The 19,211-nt window shown below is 43.2% G+C and overlaps 1 protein-coding gene across 1 annotated transcript in view; it reads left to right on the plus strand.

Annotated features, from left to right (window-relative positions):
• The window catches only part of LOC147665754 (T-kininogen 1-like), a 131,237-nt gene that overhangs the window by 15,555 nt on the left and 96,471 nt on the right, over positions 1 to 19,211 (plus strand). The window contains exon 3 of the mRNA XM_086949544.1: positions 8,750 to 8,837. Coding sequence (XP_086805670.1) covers positions 8,750 to 8,837 — 88 coding nt within the window. The remainder of the gene's footprint in view (positions 1 to 8,749; positions 8,838 to 19,211) is intronic.

Consider the following 19,211-nt stretch of genomic DNA (forward strand, 5'->3'; position numbering starts at 1 on the left):
GGTCTGTATAATACAGTACAAGAAGTCAAAAACTATGTCAGCCTTCGATACTCACCCAGTGCTTCCGGGGAGTGGACCTCACCTCTTCCTGGACCTGGCTCAGGATATGTGAGACCCCGCTCTACGGGAACAGAAACCGACCTCATGGTTATGATAACGGAGGGATCAAGGGTAGATCTACTCTCGTGCATACTACATGAAGTCAAAGGTATTCTGAACGTAGAGTATACTGTCATACACCAACACGCTCCCGCACCAGTGCCATTCACCGCGCCAACTCAACCTAAGTTGATGATTTCAGAACTATTAGACTAAAATGACTAGGTGTGTCATTCAGATCAGTGTCAGACGCAACCCACAAGAAGGACTGGTGTGGCGGGCGTCTTACCTGTCCGTCGTTGTCTCGAGCTGTGACTGAGTCAGGGGGAGGCTCAGATCTGCGTGCGTCATTCTTACTTGAATGGTTTGGAGAGGAACTCCCGGCCAATCAGCAAGAGCTGCAACGACGTAACCTCATACTGAGGCCCGAACTACTCGATGACGTCATACTCAACTAACGAGTAGTTCTAGTGGTATTTATTGACCTCTGTACATCAACCCTTCGAAAAATCCCTGCAATGGAGGTGGGAAGTAGTGTGTAACCCAGGTCCATGCATAAGTGCCAAATTGAGCAAGTAAAGCCAAAGGATATCATACCTAAGCCCTACATCTAATAAAAACGTCTGTCCCCGTGAAAGCTAATTGGGGTAAGAAATTGTATCCATAACTTATGGTCAAAGATTGAGAGAGACAAGAATGCAAACAGAGGCTGAATTCTTTTGAACAACCTCATCCGCCCCTGATATGCATACAAGAATGACTTGTCCTACCCCAATGAGGGGGAGAGCAGGTTAATGACTTTGAACTGTGAAGTTAATAAATGTGTGCATGATCCATATTTTACCTCATACGAACAAGGCAGAAAAAATAAAAATTCCATTCTAAACACATGCACTGCAGAGCAGCTGAAATGTGGCTACAAGGCGAGATGGCCTTGTGTGCTCTGTCTTGTAGGATAACAGAAAAGAAGCCACCATATAAAATATTTGAACAAAAAGCATTCTTCAATACACTGGGTGACAGACAGAACATCATGTATATGGAAGGTTAATAAGCTGCTGGATATGGGCAGGATTACACATGCACTGGCTGCTGAAGAGGGATGATGAAATATGAGTTCTGACTTCCAGTCTGATGGTACAATAAGGTATGAGGGAAGACTTTACAGCATGGCATATTATCGTACATTAATATGACCATGCTGTCACACAGATGGTTATAATTAAGAACATTATTAGATTAATAGGATATAGGAATATAGAAATGTAATGAAATAGTGCTGGGGGTCACCTAACATTTACTCAAAGAAGTATAATTGTTGAGTTGGTTATATTATTCAAAAACATTTTAATGCACTTGAGGTTTTGTTGAATAGAGTATAATAAATAATCAGATCAAATATGAATCATTATATGTGTATAGTGATTTCGAGGTATGTGAGGAGCTCTGAATAACACCCCTGCAGAAGAAAGATTCTTTGCAGGTTTGTGTGTCTCCTAACACGCTTACCGACCAAATTATAGCTCAGTAGGGGAAGACTGAGAGACACTTGCCAGCTCTCCTTATCTGCAAAGAGCCCATGGGTTTCTTTTGAGATGTAAGGGGTCTCCATGTGTGATCCCACTGCACTTGGCCCACGTACTCTAGCATTTAAAATACACATCCAGTGACCGTTACATTACAACTGGGGCTTTAGTGTATATAACATTAAAAATACACACAGAACTCTTGTTATACAACCTAATGCTAATTATATATAGATATGAAACAGCAGAGCACAGCAAAAAAAAAAAGGAATCACAATTATCCCAGTTTAAAAAGTCTAAATGGTGATGTCAGTAAGCAGTGGCGGCAACTCGAGGGAGTGCTGCGGTGGCCGAGGCGTGGGAGTGGTAGGTTGGGGGGGTAGTAAACACCGGCATAAGGCCGAATGGAGTTAACTAAATAATCAAATAAATGAAACGATTTACATTGCGTGCACTGCATCGCCTATTTGTCGTTGTCGTTATTACGTACCTCGTTCGGCTGTACGCTGGAGTTTACTACCCCCCAAGATGGTAGATGTCTCAACAAATTTATGGAGTACAACATAGAGATGTGGTCTGATCCAAACCTTCTAAAAATAGAAACAACTCTAAAGAGTCTGAAATAAGACATGATAAGAATAATGAACTAGAGAAACATTGTTGCAACAGTACGTGACTGAAAGGTATCTTTCGCTGAAATGCAGCTCAATCATGAAAATTATATAATTTCAACAACAAGGAATGTCCTTGAATTCTTCACCTGAAAAATCTTAAAATCTTGAAATATTTGTCAAGCCCCCCCACACACACCTTCCAAGGTTGGCAAGCAACAAGCTTATCCAGTGTGAGAGAAAACATTAGTTGAAAACCTTTGCAGTGGTATGTGCTGCAGTTTACATGTCAAGCACGTCAGAAAAACCTAACAGTGAACAACCCATAAGGGGCAGAAAATAAGGATCAAATAAAGGAAGCCCTTCTAAGATCTCTTGGTATGCATTTCCCGGAAAGTATTGAACAATGAAGGTAGAATCAGATTGTGTTATCAACATGCAACTTGTTCAAGCATCTAAAAAGCCAAAGCAAGTTTCCATTTCCTATTCCAAAGGATGTGACTCCAGTACATATTAAAGATGGAGCCCTATATGTAAAGTAGCATCAACAATTGGGATCCACTTACAGGGCAGCTATCTAGAGGCTAGGGGGCGCATTTGGATGGCGGGCGGATTGCCCCCGCCATATTAGTATGGCGGGGGGACCGCGGTGGACGGAAAGACCGTCCGCCGCTTTGCCGCCCCTTTTGCGGCCGGGGCGGAAAAGGATTAATATGGTGGCGGTGCCCTTATGGCGGTCGGTCCCAATCCCCGTGAGGATGGTGGGCGGGCAAAGTCCGCCCGCCATCCTAATGACCTCCATCGTGTTCAGGACACAGAACAGGTGAAAGAGTTGAAAGAGCCTTCTTATTTGACAAGAAGGGTTTCTGCCACAAAAAATACACAACTCAGAAAGAATGCTCAATGTGTCAAGGTGGGATTTCAAAATGTATGAAGGTAGGACCCAGAACAAGTCCATTTTATGGATGTCAGAAATTAAGAAACAGTCAATTCCATGGTTCCCCTAGTATAACTAGAAATTCCCAAATATGTATGGAAATAATAAAAATAACTTTAGTGGAACATTTCAGGGTAAGTGAGGAGGCATATTACACAGATCCAAGAAATAAAAAGTATATGTTGGAGTAAAGAAATCTACATGGAACTTGCAGCTGAAATGATGTGAAATTAGCAGAATCTCCGCAAGACGAGCTTTAATAATTCAACACCCCACAATCCGAGAGAATGTGCGAAATATGTAACTTTTATTTACTCATGGTATTTAACTGTCTATCTTAAATATAAATGGACACAAAACTCCTCAGTTGGCTTCTAATAAATTATAATAACAATTTTAGATTAGGTTTATAATAGGAAACACATGGGGTCCTCTCATTCAATCTCTTATTAGGCAATCTGAATGCAACAATAAGACAATGGGGAAAAGAAACACAAAATTACCAAGAAGGGGGAACTCTAATGAATGCTATATTATCGCAGCCTGGGTCTCCCTGCAAAAAAATAAAGGGTGGGTGTTGATTGATTTTGGGATACATGAGAAAGGTGAATTTTGTCCCATAGCCAGATGTACCCATGGGAACAATTTGAGGTGGAGATAAACTCGTAGGCAGAAACAGGCGATAGCCACACTCATCTAACGCATGTTAGGTCTGTTCCTATTTCTAAAAATCACAAAAGTCCCTGAAAGACAACCAAATGTTATAGTGAGAAGTATAAACAGAGGAAAAAAGCGAATTTCAAATGTCATGTCCTGATTTAAATCTTTGAAAACCTGAAATGACATTGGACTGCTGAGGTGACAGTAGTAATGTTATGGAACAACAGGGTTTGCATTTCACAGCATTATTCGTGGACCCCAATGTCTTTGAGATCAAAGGCAAAGCAAATACAGAAGTAATGAAAGTTACTAGGGTCCATCATTCTAAGCGAATGCGAACCAAACAAGAAGCACCGGGAGCCTTTAGGGTAAATAGAGCTCAAGGAATTATATGGAGTATTTACTAGATGATCTGAAGATTGATAAAGAACAGGACCAAACCAATCTCCCAAAGAGAGCTTCAAATTCATCAAAAACTAGCAGCTTACCATTTTGAGAGGCATATATGAGCTAGCTGTCATCATCACAAGGTTCCAGACTTATTGAATGAAGAACCTATGATGTGTAGAGCTATTATATGATGCAGAAGGTAACATTATTATACAAGTCACAATGCAAGGTCTCACTGTCTAACAGGAAGACAGAACCCACACTTTCTTTCATCTTGCCAGATTTCTTCAAAGGTACTTGGCTATTGGCTCAATAAGGGTCCCAATTACTCTTTTTATTCCTTCACATCCAGAAAGCCAGCAGCACAGGATCCTGTCTGGAGCTCAACATGTCCATCCACTGAGCTTCCAGCTGTCTCTTGATCACCAGAAAGACCTCACAGTGGAAATAAATGTCAAATGACAATGGAAACACCTTACTCAGGGCATCAGCCTTTACCTTCTCTGACCCCAGGTGCCAAAAAGCTTAAACTGATTGCAGATACAATTCTGACCAGATTGTGCCAGAAGAGCAAATGAAGAAGACCAAGTGCTCCATGCGTGATGATGTATAACTTTCCTAGCATGTTCTAAATTGCCATCAGTTCAATCTAGTTCAAAGACATGCCAATCCTTTGATTCAACCAAAAACGAGCAACACTCCGTCCTTCATCCCCTCTGGTTTTGCATTGTTCGCCCTTAGTTAGCAGGGTATGCCCAGACGTGGGTCCCTTGCTCACCTTGCCACTGGATTCAAGCTAGCCTGGCTGATGACGGCTGATTAGCCAGAAACCGATCACAGGATGCTTGTTTACGGTCCATGGAAGACATGGCTTGGCAGTTTGGGATGGACTGTTCCCATGAGGCACAGGGTCAGATTGATTTGCACATGGCCATGACGGAACTGGGGTGGCGGAGTGAGCTAAAGAATGATGATGGATTAAACCCAGATCAGTTGACTGGGGGTGAGTGCTTGCAATATTCAACACTCCGTCCATCATCCACTTTGGTTTTCTCTGGATGAGAGCAAAGCACAACCCACAGCAGCTCTGATTCGCAGCCTCCTGGCTATCACATGCAGCCCAGCCATTGTGGAAAAGGCTGGTGGCATTGTGGTTCTCTTTAAATAGGTTGCACCTGGTTACCACCTGCTCAGCCTTGGTGGTAATTCTGATTAGCAAAATTGGGAATTTCGGGAAATCACAATTTGCGATTTTTTTCATGTATTTCGTTTCCCGAATTCACAAGTTGAGATTCCTTATTTTGCAATTTTTGCTATTCGTGTGGCTGGGATAGTGATTCCGCAAATTTATTCGCAAAATCTATTTCTCGCTAATTGCTAATTTTGCGATTAGCAATTTCGGGTTCGCTATGGCTCTCATATTTGCGAACGTGAAATAGTTTCATACATATGCCCCTAAGGCCTCAATGACTTGAAGTGAAGTCACGTCAGTTATTCCCCAAATTGCTGCCCCATATGTAGCACTAGAATGTGTTTTTGCCCAATAGATTTTTAGCATTTCTACAACTGGCTTGCAGCCCAATGTTTGGGAAAATCAAAAAATTGCTGCGCTGCTTTGGGCCATTAGGTTTGCACGACTATCCAGCACCGCCTTCCAATTTTGTTTTACATCAAAAACTATCCCTAAATAATTGATATGTTTCACCTGTTCAATCTTTTCACCCTCTGAGTAATATCTCATGGTCTTCTTTCTGGCCCCGCCCATTGCCATGATAAAAGTTTTGGCTTTATTTACATATAGGTCCAAATTACGCATAAAGACTGTATATTGTCCAATCATATTTTGAAGGGCCATGGGAGACCTAGCCAGTACAACCCCTTCGTCTCCGTAAAGAGGATAGGGAGGGGAGACAACTGGACCTGTGGAGTGTGTTTCGAGGTTTTAATCAAGGCATCATTTAAGTAGTTGGTATACAGAGCAAACAGAAGTGCATTTACCATGCAAACCAAAGCGCACTGATGCGGTGATATCCCTATAAAGCTCTCCTATAAAGTTAATGATGGCGTTGTCTATTCCCATATCCATCAAAATGGGCCAAAGTTTGTTATTCACCACACAGTCAAAGGCCTTTGACAGGTCCATGAAAGACATATAAAGGGGCCCATTAGAATTGCGGGTGGATCGCCCCCGCCGGGTCGGCGGTATCCACCGCTGGCCCGGCGGGGGTGATCCGCCGGCCATCCATGCCTGATCGACCTCCCACAATATTAGTATGACTCGGGGGTGTGCGGCGGACGGAAAGACCAACCGCCGCTTTTCTGCCGGTCGACTCATAAACCGGGCGGAAAGGGTGCACAATATGGTGGTTTTGTCTGCAAGACACCGCCATCCATATTATGCGGAGATTCGCCTTTCCATGGCGGCGTTGGGCCCCAAAGACTGGCATTTTTTACCGTAGTATATTGCTTGCGATAAGTGACAAATTAAGGCACTGATCAACAGTGCCCCTCCCCTGGCAAAACCCATTCTGCACTTCCGTAAGGATGTTCTTTTCCTTTGCCACGCTTCTAGTTTATTTATTAAAAGCCTGCCAATAAGTTTAGCTGTACTATCGAGCAAGGAGATGGGATGATGGTTTGCTGGCACAGAGGTTTCCCCTTTTTTATAAATTGGAATTACGACATCGTTTTTTCAAGATGGAGGGGGACCGTCTTGGCTATCACACTAAATGCCACTTTTAAAAGAGGGGATCAGAAGGGAATATCAGCCAGAAAGATGTCCAAGGGGACCCCATCCGGCACAGGAGCCTTCCTCAAGGAAGATTGCAGCGGTTCCAATTTGATTTCCTCTAGCTTGAAAGACAGGCAATTGGAGGTCTCTGTACCGGGGGGAACGTCAACATTAAGAAGATCCCCTCTGTTCTTAAATATTTCTTGAAAATATCTAACCCACGAGTCGTCCTCAAATTGATCCTCGAGCAAGGGTCCATCGTTATTTTTCAGAAAAAGTGCATTAATAATCTTCCAGAAAGCAGTGCAGTGTCGGAGGGCTGCGGCTTGTTTTAGATTATCCCAAGTCTTAAGGTGCCTCAACCTACTATCCCTAGTTAATTTCTATTATTTCCTTAAGGGTGCGAACCTCCTGTTGGTTTCTTGGGGAGGTTTGGAGGGCTTTGCGTACATTTGCAGAGGCCAGGGAACTATTCTTAATATATCAAATCACCCATACAGTGCACTATCTCTAGCTGGTATTTAACGAAAAAGCTGTGATTTAAAGTAATGCAATAATTGACAAAACACTTCAGTTACCAGTGCTTGATTTGAGAAAGGGTCTCCTGCCAAGGAAAACCTTCTATTTGCCCTTCTTTAGTGTTTAGTGTACAGTCTGCATTTCCACCCTCACTAATTCACCCCCACCTAACCACCAGCACCCAAGTTCCAAACTCAATCCCTTAACTGTATAACCACAACTGTAGGCTCACATAACATTTCCTGCTATAATTCATTTGTGATACTAAACATTCATCGCATATAAGATGCTGCACCTTACCCATGATCATTCATGAACTTAATATGTGTGCAGAAGTGTAACAAGCTATCCAGAAGTGGCTGTAAGTTGACAAACACAGTGCTATGTGAAACAGCTAAAATTCCTAAACAAACAAATAACTGAAGATAATGAATAAATAAATGAATACATACTAAACATTCTGCTACAATCTTTATTAAGCAGTTATGGGTGGCTGTTCTATTTACAGAATGTAGAATATGGAGCAAGGGTCTGCTGACCTGCCCTTCCTTCTTTGTTAATTTGTCTTGAAAGCTGTGGGTGAAGGACATTTTGTGGTGGCTGCTTTTGAACATGAATAAAGCCTACTCTTTTAACTTTGCCAACTTCTTCCCTTCACAGGGAACAACCATGGTATCATAACTCACACATGCTTTCCACAGGGGATTCAGATACTTTTAATGGGACAGGGGTGAAGATTCTCTCAAAGTGAAATATGAAAACAAACATTGAAATGTGAAATAGGAAACAAATTGACAATACCCTAAAAATTACAGTGAACTTCTTAATTAATTCTTCCAGACTGCTAAACATATTTTCTATCAAAGTAAACAACTTTTTTTGAATGAGTCAAAAAACTGTTGCTTACTAAAACATATTAAGTTTAGAAAGACCACTGAATAACAACTTTTTAATATTTTCAACTTTTTTACCTGCCTGAGAAGGGTTTAAAATTGTTTAAGTAGCATCCCGAATTAGTGGAGATTTGTGGGTGAATTTGCACTGATATCTTATTCAGTCGATACTAAATGTTGCCCTATGCATCTATAATTAGTCTGGCCCAAGAGTCAAAGTTTAGATATTAAGTTTAGAAAGGAATCTGATCCAGTTTTTGAAGGTTAAGATCAATGTTTGAGTCAGCAATTTACTTCAGAACACACAGGAAAAGAAATGCTGGAAATGTATCAAAGAATTGAGCTTCTGTGTACTCTATAACATTGTCTTTATTTAACTCCAGGTTTTTGGACAGTGCAAAGCAGTCTTTTATCTGAATTTATCTTCGGGGAAGAATGAATTATACAATTACAACTGCACACTCAGTACAGGTACGGAATTTTTTCACATTTCAACTGATCTTTTGCTTGTATGACGTAAGTGTGATTTTTAAAGATTAAATATTGTGCTTTGGTAGCATTTAAGGATATTGAATTTAAGCACATAGAAAATGAAGATATTCAATAAATGTTTGTCACATGATAACTCAAGCATGTGAAATTTGCTAATTTATACCAGATTCTAACTAATATTCCTTTATATCTATATATTGCTTTTTAGCATAATCAATATGTATTCTGCGTATAATTTAAGGTTAAATATACCACTAAGTATAAAAAAGTAAAAAAAATGTCATTATTAGACCTGTCAGTTTTAGGATGGCCTTCCTCCAAACATTATTTATTTCTACCGCTAATTTATGCTGGATTTTTGCTTTGGTTGTCCTTAGGACTCTGTGCACTTTACCGCTGCCAACCAGTGCTAAACTGCTTTTGCTCACTCCCTTAAACATGGTTTGATTGGCATATACCTAATAGTCATATTTTCTTTTCTTATAAGTCCTTTGCAGAGTGGTATAACATAAACACAGAGCCTGTAAATTAATGAAATGGTACCAGTGGGCCTTCAGCACTTATTGTGCCACTCACCGAAGTAACGCTGTAACACAAGTCCCAGGCCTGCCGTTGCAGCCTGATTGCCTTGTCACACTGCCATGTCTATTTGGCATTTAAACCCTCTTGCCAAGCCTTAAACACCTTTTTTATTACATATAAGTCACTTCAAGGTAGGCTCTAGATCACTGATGGTGCAAGGTGCTGTGTAATTAAAAGGTTGCACATGTACTTCTAAGTTTTGCATGTTCTGACTGTGAAAAACTTCCAAATTCGTTTTTCACTGCTGTGAAGCCTGGCCCTCCCATAGGATAACATTGGTGACTACTTATTACATTTATTAAGTTGTAATTGCTAATTGAAAAGAGGTAAATATATCATGTTTGATACCTATGACATTTTAATGCTATATCAAAAAACAATAGGAGAGTAAGGGTTTCTCCACAAGGGTGGAGGGAGGTACTCCTGGTCCCCTAGACCAATAATGTATAAACAAAAGGGAGGAGTATCACCACAGGACCGGGTGGTGGCCCTACTGGAGATGGGGAAATTTATGAAGACTCAAGGAAAATGTTTCTTGTTTTTATAAACCCCTCACTCACCAACCTGGTTGGTGACATGCTTCATCATCGGGGCCCACCCGGATCACCGAATGCCATCCGGGTGTGCTGTGACACCTGAATTACAGTGGAGCGGGTAGTTTTTTGTGTGTGAGGGGGTGAAGAAACAAAATGAAAGTGATTTAAAAATTGGCTCAGTATACCTTCAATAAAAAAAGGTTACAATGTGAAGAGTGGGTCTACTTGTTTCAACCTCTATGCGGGATTGCCAGGTTTTCATCAGGACCAAAAAAGGAAGAGCCTGGGCGGTCTGCGCTCGCTAAGGCGCACCCAACCCTAGGCCTTCGAAAAACTAGGCTGTAGATTCACAGTCAGGTTAGAATTGACTCTAAAAATTCTGGAGTCAAAAAACAAACACCTGTGGAGGAAACAACAAAAGAGAAAAACATTTGAATACATGCCTGTAAATTGGTTCCAGTGTCTTTGGTGCTTCATGCTTTCCCAATAGGTCAAGTGCATATAATCGTGAGCTACTTAGCTGATGCTAAGATGTAGCGTGAATCAGCATTAGTCTCATAGGTGCATATTGCTATCAATAGTGACTCGGAATGAGATACATACTGGATCATGTGACACACATACACTATCAATTGCACCTGTGTAATCTATTTTCATAATGCCACTGGTAGTTCCTCATGCAGTGGAGGGAGCTCACACGGCAGTTGTGAGCTTGTAATAAAAAACTGATCAGAGCTCGAAGTTAGTTTAAAGATGGGAAAACGCTGTGGAGCGTATGCAAGGAGAAGCGCTTAGTCGGAGGGCGAGTGAGTGCTGCCTCATAGGAAATCGGGGACAGGCTGCGTTCCAGAGTCTGTCTAGGTAAAACACAAGGGAAGAGAAATCAGCACACGCGTTATGGTGAAATCTGGCAAAAACAATAACCCCGGAACGGGTCGTTGTAGCCTGGAATCCTGTACTAACTGCAACCTGGATGGGAAGCATCAGCTATGCCTAAGGGCTGCCCGCCGGATCCTCGAGGATGGAACCGAGCCGGTCTTTCAGGATGTTGTAGAACGGCTTCCGGGTGTGGGCGTAGCCTGGGGATGACACGTGATGGGGGCCGCGCTGATTAGCGTGGTGTGTGGCGCGCTGGCTAACATGGTTGCTAAGGCAATGGCATGATGCTGTCATTACGCGCCGTAGAAAAGGGTTGCCTTAGAAATGAAATGCGCGTGGGTGCGCGCGCTCATGACATTGATGGAATGAGCTTGTGAATTTAAAGATCCAAACACCTATCAAAGTAGCGTTGGTGGAACGGTTGCCTAAGGGATGTAATGCGCGGGGGTGCACGCGTTGTTAGAAGTGGTGGAAAAAACCTGTGAATTATAAAAGCCACACACCTATTAATGTAGCATATGAGTGGTATTAGTGACAGCAAGGGATATGAACCACATCCTGGGTATAGAGCATGTGTGGTTCAAGGGGAAATATGCCCCAGTGCACTATCAGTGCACAATCAATGTATATAGGTGCTCGATGAATGAGAGCTGGAGGGAAGGTGCCCTAGCCTGATTCGATGGTATAAAAGGAGTATGCAGTGTTAAGGTCTCAAAACTAGGAGCAGGAGGTAGTTGGCCACAGTGGTGATTCACAGTTTGAGCCCAGGGTGTTACCCTTGAAGAACAGTGTTCCACGGGATGTTATCATTGAGCCCAATCTTGTTGGTAGAGAGTCTATATACCCAACGTTGTTCTTTTTCAAAGAGTTGCTGAATTCTGGGACCGGACTTGACCTGTTCGATCTCTGTCCATTGGAGATCATTGGTTGTATGATTCTTCTCAAGGAAATGTTCTGTAAGTTTAGTCATGGACTTTTTGCATCATATAGTGCTCCTATGCTCACAGATTCTTGTTTTCACCTTTATGCAGGTCATCCCCAAGTAAGACAGATTGCAAGGTCATTTGATTAAGTACACCACATTCTCACTGTTACAATTAGTATGCGACCATTGTGTCCAGGTCTTGCCGGGTTTATTTATTTATTTATTTTAGTGTTTTATAGACCCCACAGCTACCTCCGACGGAGGTGTCCCGGCGCTGAAGACCTTATCTCAGAGGGGGGAAGGGGGAAGGAGTGAGAGTTTAGATCTGGGAGAAGAACCAGGTCTTTAATTTTTTTCGGAAAAGGGGTTCTGAGGTGGCGAATCTTAACTCTGTGGGTAACTGGTTCCAGAGTTTAGAGGTGACAACGGCGAAGGCCCTTCCACCCGTGCGTGTGAGACGAAAACGGGGGGTTGTGATTAGGCGTAGATTGTTGGATCTGAGGTTACGCTGTGAATGAGAGAGTCTCAGTCTGCGTCAGAGGTATGCAGGACCACGGTCATTGAGGGCTCTGAAAGCCAGGGTCAGGGCTTTGAATTGGATCCGCATTTTTATTGGGAGCCAGTGAAGTTTGATAAGGTGGGGGGAGATGGAGTGTCGAAAAGGAATATTGTTGATTAATCTGGCCGCTGTATTCTGGACTCTCTGTAGCTGGTTGATGAGATAGGCGGGGCCCCTAAATACAGGCTATTTGCGTAGTCCAGGTGGGAGGTAATTAGGGCATGGACTACTGTTTTTCGGGAGTCAAGTGGTAGGTAGGGAATGATTTTTTTTAACATGCGTAGCTTTCCAAAGCAGGCAGAGGTTACTTTACTGATTTGGGTTTTGCAGGAGAGAGAAGTGTTGAATTGAAATCCTAGGTTTCGGGCCGCTGGGACCGGCACTGGGGGAGGGTTTAGTTCGGATGGCCACCAGATATTAGGGGGTAGGGGAGATTTTTGATTAAAAAATAAGACCAGTCTTATCAGTGTTGAGTTTTAAGTTGTTCTCGGCCATCCACGAGGCGATCTTTACCATGCAGTTGCGGAAGTTGTCAAATGATTTTTCATCATGGTCTTTGAAGGAGAACACCAGTTGTGTGTCGTCGGCGTAGAAAGTCACCTTGACTCCACATGATTCAACAATCTTTGCTAGAGGTTTAAGGTACACATTGAAGAGGAGAGGGCTCAGGGCAGAGCCCTGTGGGACTCCCCTGGTCAGTGTTTTTTTGTCAGAGAGAAACGATCCTAGCATCACTTGTTGGGTTCTGTTATTTAAAAAAGATTTTACCCACAGGAGGGGAGGGCCGCCAATCCCTGTCTCTGAGGGCGAGTCATTAGTGTGTCGTGTGAGATGGTGTCGAATGCAGCGGACAGGTCGAGGAGGACCAACATGGCCTCCTCTCCCCTGTCCGTGCATTCTCTAATTGACTCAGAGACTTCGAGTAGTGCAGATTCGGTACTAAAGTCCGGTCTGAAGCCTGACTGGGTGTCATGAAACAGGGAGTTAGATTCCAGATAGTCTGATAGTTGGAGTTGGACTGCTTTCTCTAGTACTTTGGCGGGTTTGGGCAAAAGTGAAATCGGACGGTAGTTACTCAGACAAAGAGGGTCCATACCTACTTTCTTTTGGATAGGGATAAGTAGTGCATGTTTCCAGGCAGCAGGGACAACACTGGTGGAAAGGGAGGAATTCCAGATTTCGAGAAGAGAGTCGATAATTAAAGGAGCAATGTCATTCAGGATTGAGGCTGGAGCAGGGTCTAGAGGAGAGCCCGACTTGCAATCCAGAAATAATTTCGTAGCTTGTTCCTTAGTAAGAGGTTGGAATGCTGTAAAGTCCAGATTATGATCCGTGTCGGGACTTTTAGTGTTGACCTTACCATTTTGTTGGATGGTGGCTGCAATGTTGATAATTTTCTCTTCAAAGAAATTTGAGAGACTGTCGCATAGTGTTTGCGACATGGGGATAGGGGCAGCGAGGGCATTGGGCTGAGTGAAGTCTTTGACTATGTTGAAGAGTGTCCTGGTGGAATTCTCAGCTTTGGCAATGGTATCAGAGAAGTACGTGCTCATGGAGTGGTGTTTGAGTTTACGAAACTCTTTAAGGCCTTGTTTGTAGAGCGCCTTGGCTGCTGGGTCATAGCTCTGTCTCCAGAGTCGTTCAAGCTTCTTACACTTGCTTCTATGTGTCCTGAGTTCTTGTGTGAACCAAGGGGCAGAGGGTTTTTGCCTGTTGGAGGTGAGAGGACGCAATGGGGCTATTTTTTCTATTGCAGAAGTGAGGTCATTATTTAGTGTGCATACTGCAGCGTCCAGGTCATCCAGAAGAGGGCTGTGAGTCGTAGCATATATTTGTTCTAAGGCTGTAAGAGAGAGTTTGTGCCATTTTCTGCCTTGAGTTCTTATGGCGGAGTTGTGTTTAACAATTTGGGGTAGGGAAATCTCAAAAGGTACTAAGTAGTGGTCAGACCATGTCAGGGGTAAAGGGGGAAAGGTTGTAAGTTTCTCATGATTAGAGAATATGAGGTGGAGAGTATGCCCAGCGACATGAGTAGGGCCAGATACCCTTTGTGATAGATTAAGATTTTGCATTGAGTCCAGGAGAAGGGCAGCGCGATTGCAGCTGCTGACGTCTACATGATGGTTGAAGTCTCCCAGAACAATGAAGTCAGCGTGTTTGAGGGAGAGATCTGCTGTAATTGCTAATAGCTCTTGGATGGCAGATTGGGAAGAGTTAGGGGGAACATAGGCCAACATCCTTGAGGAGACGGCAGTGGAGGAGTCTATGATGGAGAAGTATAGAGCTTTTATAGGTTTGGCGTTAGTGATTTTCCTGGTGGTGATTTTTAAGTGATTTCTTAAAATTACCCCTATTCCTCCTCCTGGTTTGGAGCCTTCGCGGCTGAATCCAGAGAATCTGTAGCCCGGTGGAATAGCTAGAGCGATGTCAGGGTTGGAGCTGTCTTTAATCCAGGTCTCAGTTAGGAAAACTATGTCCCAGGGTGAAGAGGATAGTAGCAGCCAGATGTCATTGGCGTGGCCTGGTAGTGAGCGGCAGTTTACTAGTCCCATAGAGTAAGTTTTGGAAGTGAGGGGGTTGGGGTTGGTGTCGGCGGGTTTGTGTGGGCAGGTCCAGATGGGGTGGAGTGAGAAAGAGCAGTTAGGGCATTTATGTGAGAAGGGGGTGGGTAGGGGAAAGCAGCAAGGTGAGGGGGAAGAACAGGATGACTTACCTATGTCCATAAGTTGTGATTTGGACCAGGTAAGTATCTGGGCGGCCGGAGAACTGGCAGCATGGCAGGCCCTAGGCACGGAGCTGGCGCGGACGGGCGCAGACGTGCTTGCCTTAGGCGCGCCTTCGGCGAGCAAATGGCGCGCCCGCTGCGCTCGTCCGCTGCGCGGTCGGGAAGTGCACATGAATGATGTGCAGGGGGCGTGGCCTAGGGAGATGGGCGTGGCCTCGAGGTGCCGAGCGAATGGCGGCAATCTGTGAGTCAGTCCACGTCAGCGCTAGGGTCCGCTGGGCGTGGTTGTACAAAGTGGCAACAAGAATTGAGGCTTTTAAAATACACAGTAATCACAGCAAACAATGTTTAAAATTAGCAGTTTTGACGCTATCAATCTCTTCTCCCGGCTTCCGCCTCAGGAGATATGCAGGCTTCTAGGTCGCGCTAGTGATCAGCGCGCCTAAAATACACGGCGCAGGGGGCGTGGCCTAGGGAGATGGGCGTGGCCTCGAGGTGCCGAGCGAATGGCGGCAATCTGTGAGTCAATCCACGTCAGCGCTAGGGTCCGCTGGGCGTGGTTGTGCAAAGTGGCAACAAGAATTGAGGCTTTTAAAATACACAGTAATCACAGCAAACAGTGTTTAAAATTAGCAGTTTTGACGCTATCAATCTCTTCTCCCGGCTTCCGCCTCAGGAGATGTGCAGGCTTCTAGGTCGCGCTAGTGATCAGCGCGCCTAAAATACACGGCGCAGGGGGCGTGGCCTAGGGAGATGGGCGTGGCCTCGAGGTGCCGAGCGAATGGCGGCAATCTGTGAGCCAGTCCACGTCAGCGCTAGGGTCCGCTGGGCGTGGTTGTACAAAGTGGCAACAAGAATTGAGGCTTTTAAAATACACAGTAATCACAGCAAACAATGTTTAAAATTAGCAGTTTTGACGCTATCAATCTCTTCTCCTGGCTTCCGCCTCAGGAGATGTGCAAGGTTTAATGTTTTAGAATTGCTTGTAAGGTGGCATACGCTGCAGTTCTCACATTTGAAATGTCCGACCACACTAGGCAGACCCCATGCCATGGTGATAGTCTGTGGTTGTGCTTGGTTGGGGGCCTTGGGACGTGTGTTGACCAGTGTGTCCTTGAGGCTGCGGGACCTTTTAAAGGATAACAAGGGTTTTTCCCATTTGAGGTTCCCAGAGTTCACGATTGACCAATGTTTGTTGACAGATTTTGTCATTAAGTTGGATGCCGTGTTGTAAGTTGTAACGCACGTCAGTGGAATCTCCTCATCTGTGCGCACAATGGTTTCCAGTAGTGCGTCCCTAGGCTGGGTACGTGCACGTTTCTGACACTTGTTCAGGATCTGCGTAGGATAACCCCTAGCGACCAGTTTGTCAGTGAGAGAGGCTGCCTGGGATCGATAGTCACTGACCTTGCTACAATTTCGACGAAGCCTGAGGTATTGCCCGTAGGGTAAGTTTTCCCTCAACGGTCTAGGATGGAAACTGTCGAACCGGAGCAAATTGTTCTTCGCTGTGGGTTTGTGATGGGTGTCAGTTTCCAGGCGACCATTCTCCTTAGTTATGCAGATGTCCAAGAAGACCATTTTCTCTGGGTCGATGGTATTGATGAACCTGAGGTAGCGGTCGCATGTGTTGATCCACTCCGTGAATTCTGTCAGAATGATAAGAGGTCCTTGCCAAACGACATAGACCTCCAGGGTGTCATCTTGGGGGATGCTAGTATACAAGCTCTCGATGTTGATTAAAGACCTCACTACAGATGACAACACCATCCTAGTAAGTTTCGACATCGAGAGCTTGTATACTAGCATCCCCCAAAACGACACCCTGGAGGTCCTCAGAAAAACCCTAGAAGAAACTGCATGGGATTACAACACACCTAGGAACTTCATCTTGGAGTGCGCCAGACTAGCACTAAAAAAGAACTATTTTGAATTTGAGGGCAAGCTGTACCTCCAGACAGGGGGAACTTCTATGGGGAGTATTTTCGCCCCAAGTGTGGCAGGCCCATATTTTCATGATTTCGAGAAGAAGTATATTCTTAATGCCAACAATCCATACCTCTCCAATATTACTTTCTGGAAGCAATACATAGACAACGTCTTTGTCGTTTGGCAAGGGTGTCACATTAACACCCTGTTGCACCCCTGAATCGTGCATGTGTGCACATGTGGCGCACATACATGCCCTAAGGGCATGTATGTCTGCCACATAGCACTTTAAAAAAGCACAATATTGCTTTTTAAAAGGTATTTGGTATTTACCACCAACTTGTAGTTGGTGGTAAATAACGAATCCTTAAACTAAAAAGGCACTCACTTGAGTGCTCCCTACGTAGGATTTAAGGATTCAGTAATTTACTGATTCCTTAAATTTTTGAATCAGTGTTTTACCGATTCCTTAATATAACGAATCGGTAAATTACAGAATCCTTAAATCCAGCCTACTACATCTCAAAAAACTAAAAACCAGCCAGTAACGGTATAATTACCGATTTTCGGCCGTTACCGACCGTTATTTAGCTACCTACATCTAGCCCCAAATGTTGAAATGGATTAATCTGAAAAATGTAATGTTCTTCAAATTTAGCCATGTACAACACAGCTAGCTCCGGTGCAAAAGCCCATGGCCATCCTCTTTACCTGGAAAAAATGTCTTTGCCAAATTAAAATAATTATTTTTAAGTGCAAATTTGGCTAAGTCCATGATAAACTTTGTGGGTACCTGATATGGTCTGGGTCTCATGTCCAAACCAGATTCTATAGCCGCCAGTGCCATCTTCTGTGTTATCTTAGTATATGAGGCGACAATGTCAAATACGACGAATTTCTGGTTTTAATACAACACTCAAAAACTTCCACTATGTTGTTGAGGTCCATAGTGTCTCTTAAATATGAAGAATGGTTTAAGGGACATATCTATATACTTGGCTATTGGTTCAAGCACAGAATCACATCCATAACTATAGAACGTCCTGGGGGAGTTGTTTGGTTTTTGTGCAATTTAGGAAGTAAATATAGTATTGGCATTTGTGGATTTGTGATTTGTTTTAAACTCATACTCTTTCAATCCATTGACCTTGTTTGAATACTTCAATTTGAGTATTTCTGCAATTTAACCCTGGATTTCTTTTTGGGGGCTCCTTGAATTTTTCTCTAAAGTCTTTCATTTAATACTAGTCTTTCTCCTTCTCTTTTATACTCTTCTATGGACCAAATAATGATGGCACCGCCTTTGTCAGCCGGCTTGATTACGATTGAAGAATCATTTTTAATGTAGTCAATGCTTCCCTTTGTCCTCTAAAGATATTATGGTTTACTTAGTTCTTTTTCTTTTCCATTTCCTGAATGGCTGATAGCAATGTATGTTTAAAGGTTATCATGTCCTTGGGAATTCTTTTCGGTGGTGGACAAAAAGATGATTTATTTTCTCAGATCTGTGACTTCCTTAGGTGGGAATTCATTATGTAGAAAAAATGCTTTGAGTTGAATTTTTCTGCAAAATTCTCTAAAACCTCTGCCTTCATTTTTTACAAAATTAGTATGTCTCATTGGTACAAAGGAGAGACCATTCTCCAACACACTTTCTTCAGCCCTTGACAGTGGTCCATTTGAAAGATTAAAGATGAAGGATTTAATTGGTTCTTGTAAAATTGTCATCTCGCGTTGTTATTTCCCACGGTAGATGTGTATACCCAATCCTCTTTGGAGGCTTCTCCCCTCAACAGAGGAAGATGCTGATTGGTTCTTTATCTGTTGATTCCGGTTTGAAGTACCTTCTCCTGTATCTGATTCCCCTGTTCAGAAAGAGGAAGTATTCAAAAAAGTGATTAATTTTTTCTTTGATCGCACCTGATATTCTGGCAGAAATCTCCTTGAGTCAGTTCTAGAGTAAAAATCAGTTTGTAAGTCGGGATGGACTGCTTCTAAACGAAAATACTTTTTATCCTTTTCAAATTTGATTTTTTTTTATTTATAGTAAAATCTTTAAACTGAGCAATCTGTTTTTAAATTTTACATCAGTTATTGATTGATTATCATTCATCTCTTTTTCGAAGCACTAAATCTCCTCCAGTTGTTCGGAAAACCTTTGTGCAGTTTCAATGATCAATTCCATCAGATCCATACTGCACTTTGTACCAATACAACT

The sequence above is a fragment of the Lissotriton vulgaris genome, unplaced genomic scaffold (genome assembly GCF_964263255.1).
Source record: "Lissotriton vulgaris unplaced genomic scaffold, aLisVul1.2 SCAFFOLD_1182, whole genome shotgun sequence".
NCBI classification, from domain to species: Eukaryota; Metazoa; Chordata; class Amphibia; order Caudata; family Salamandridae; genus Lissotriton; species Lissotriton vulgaris.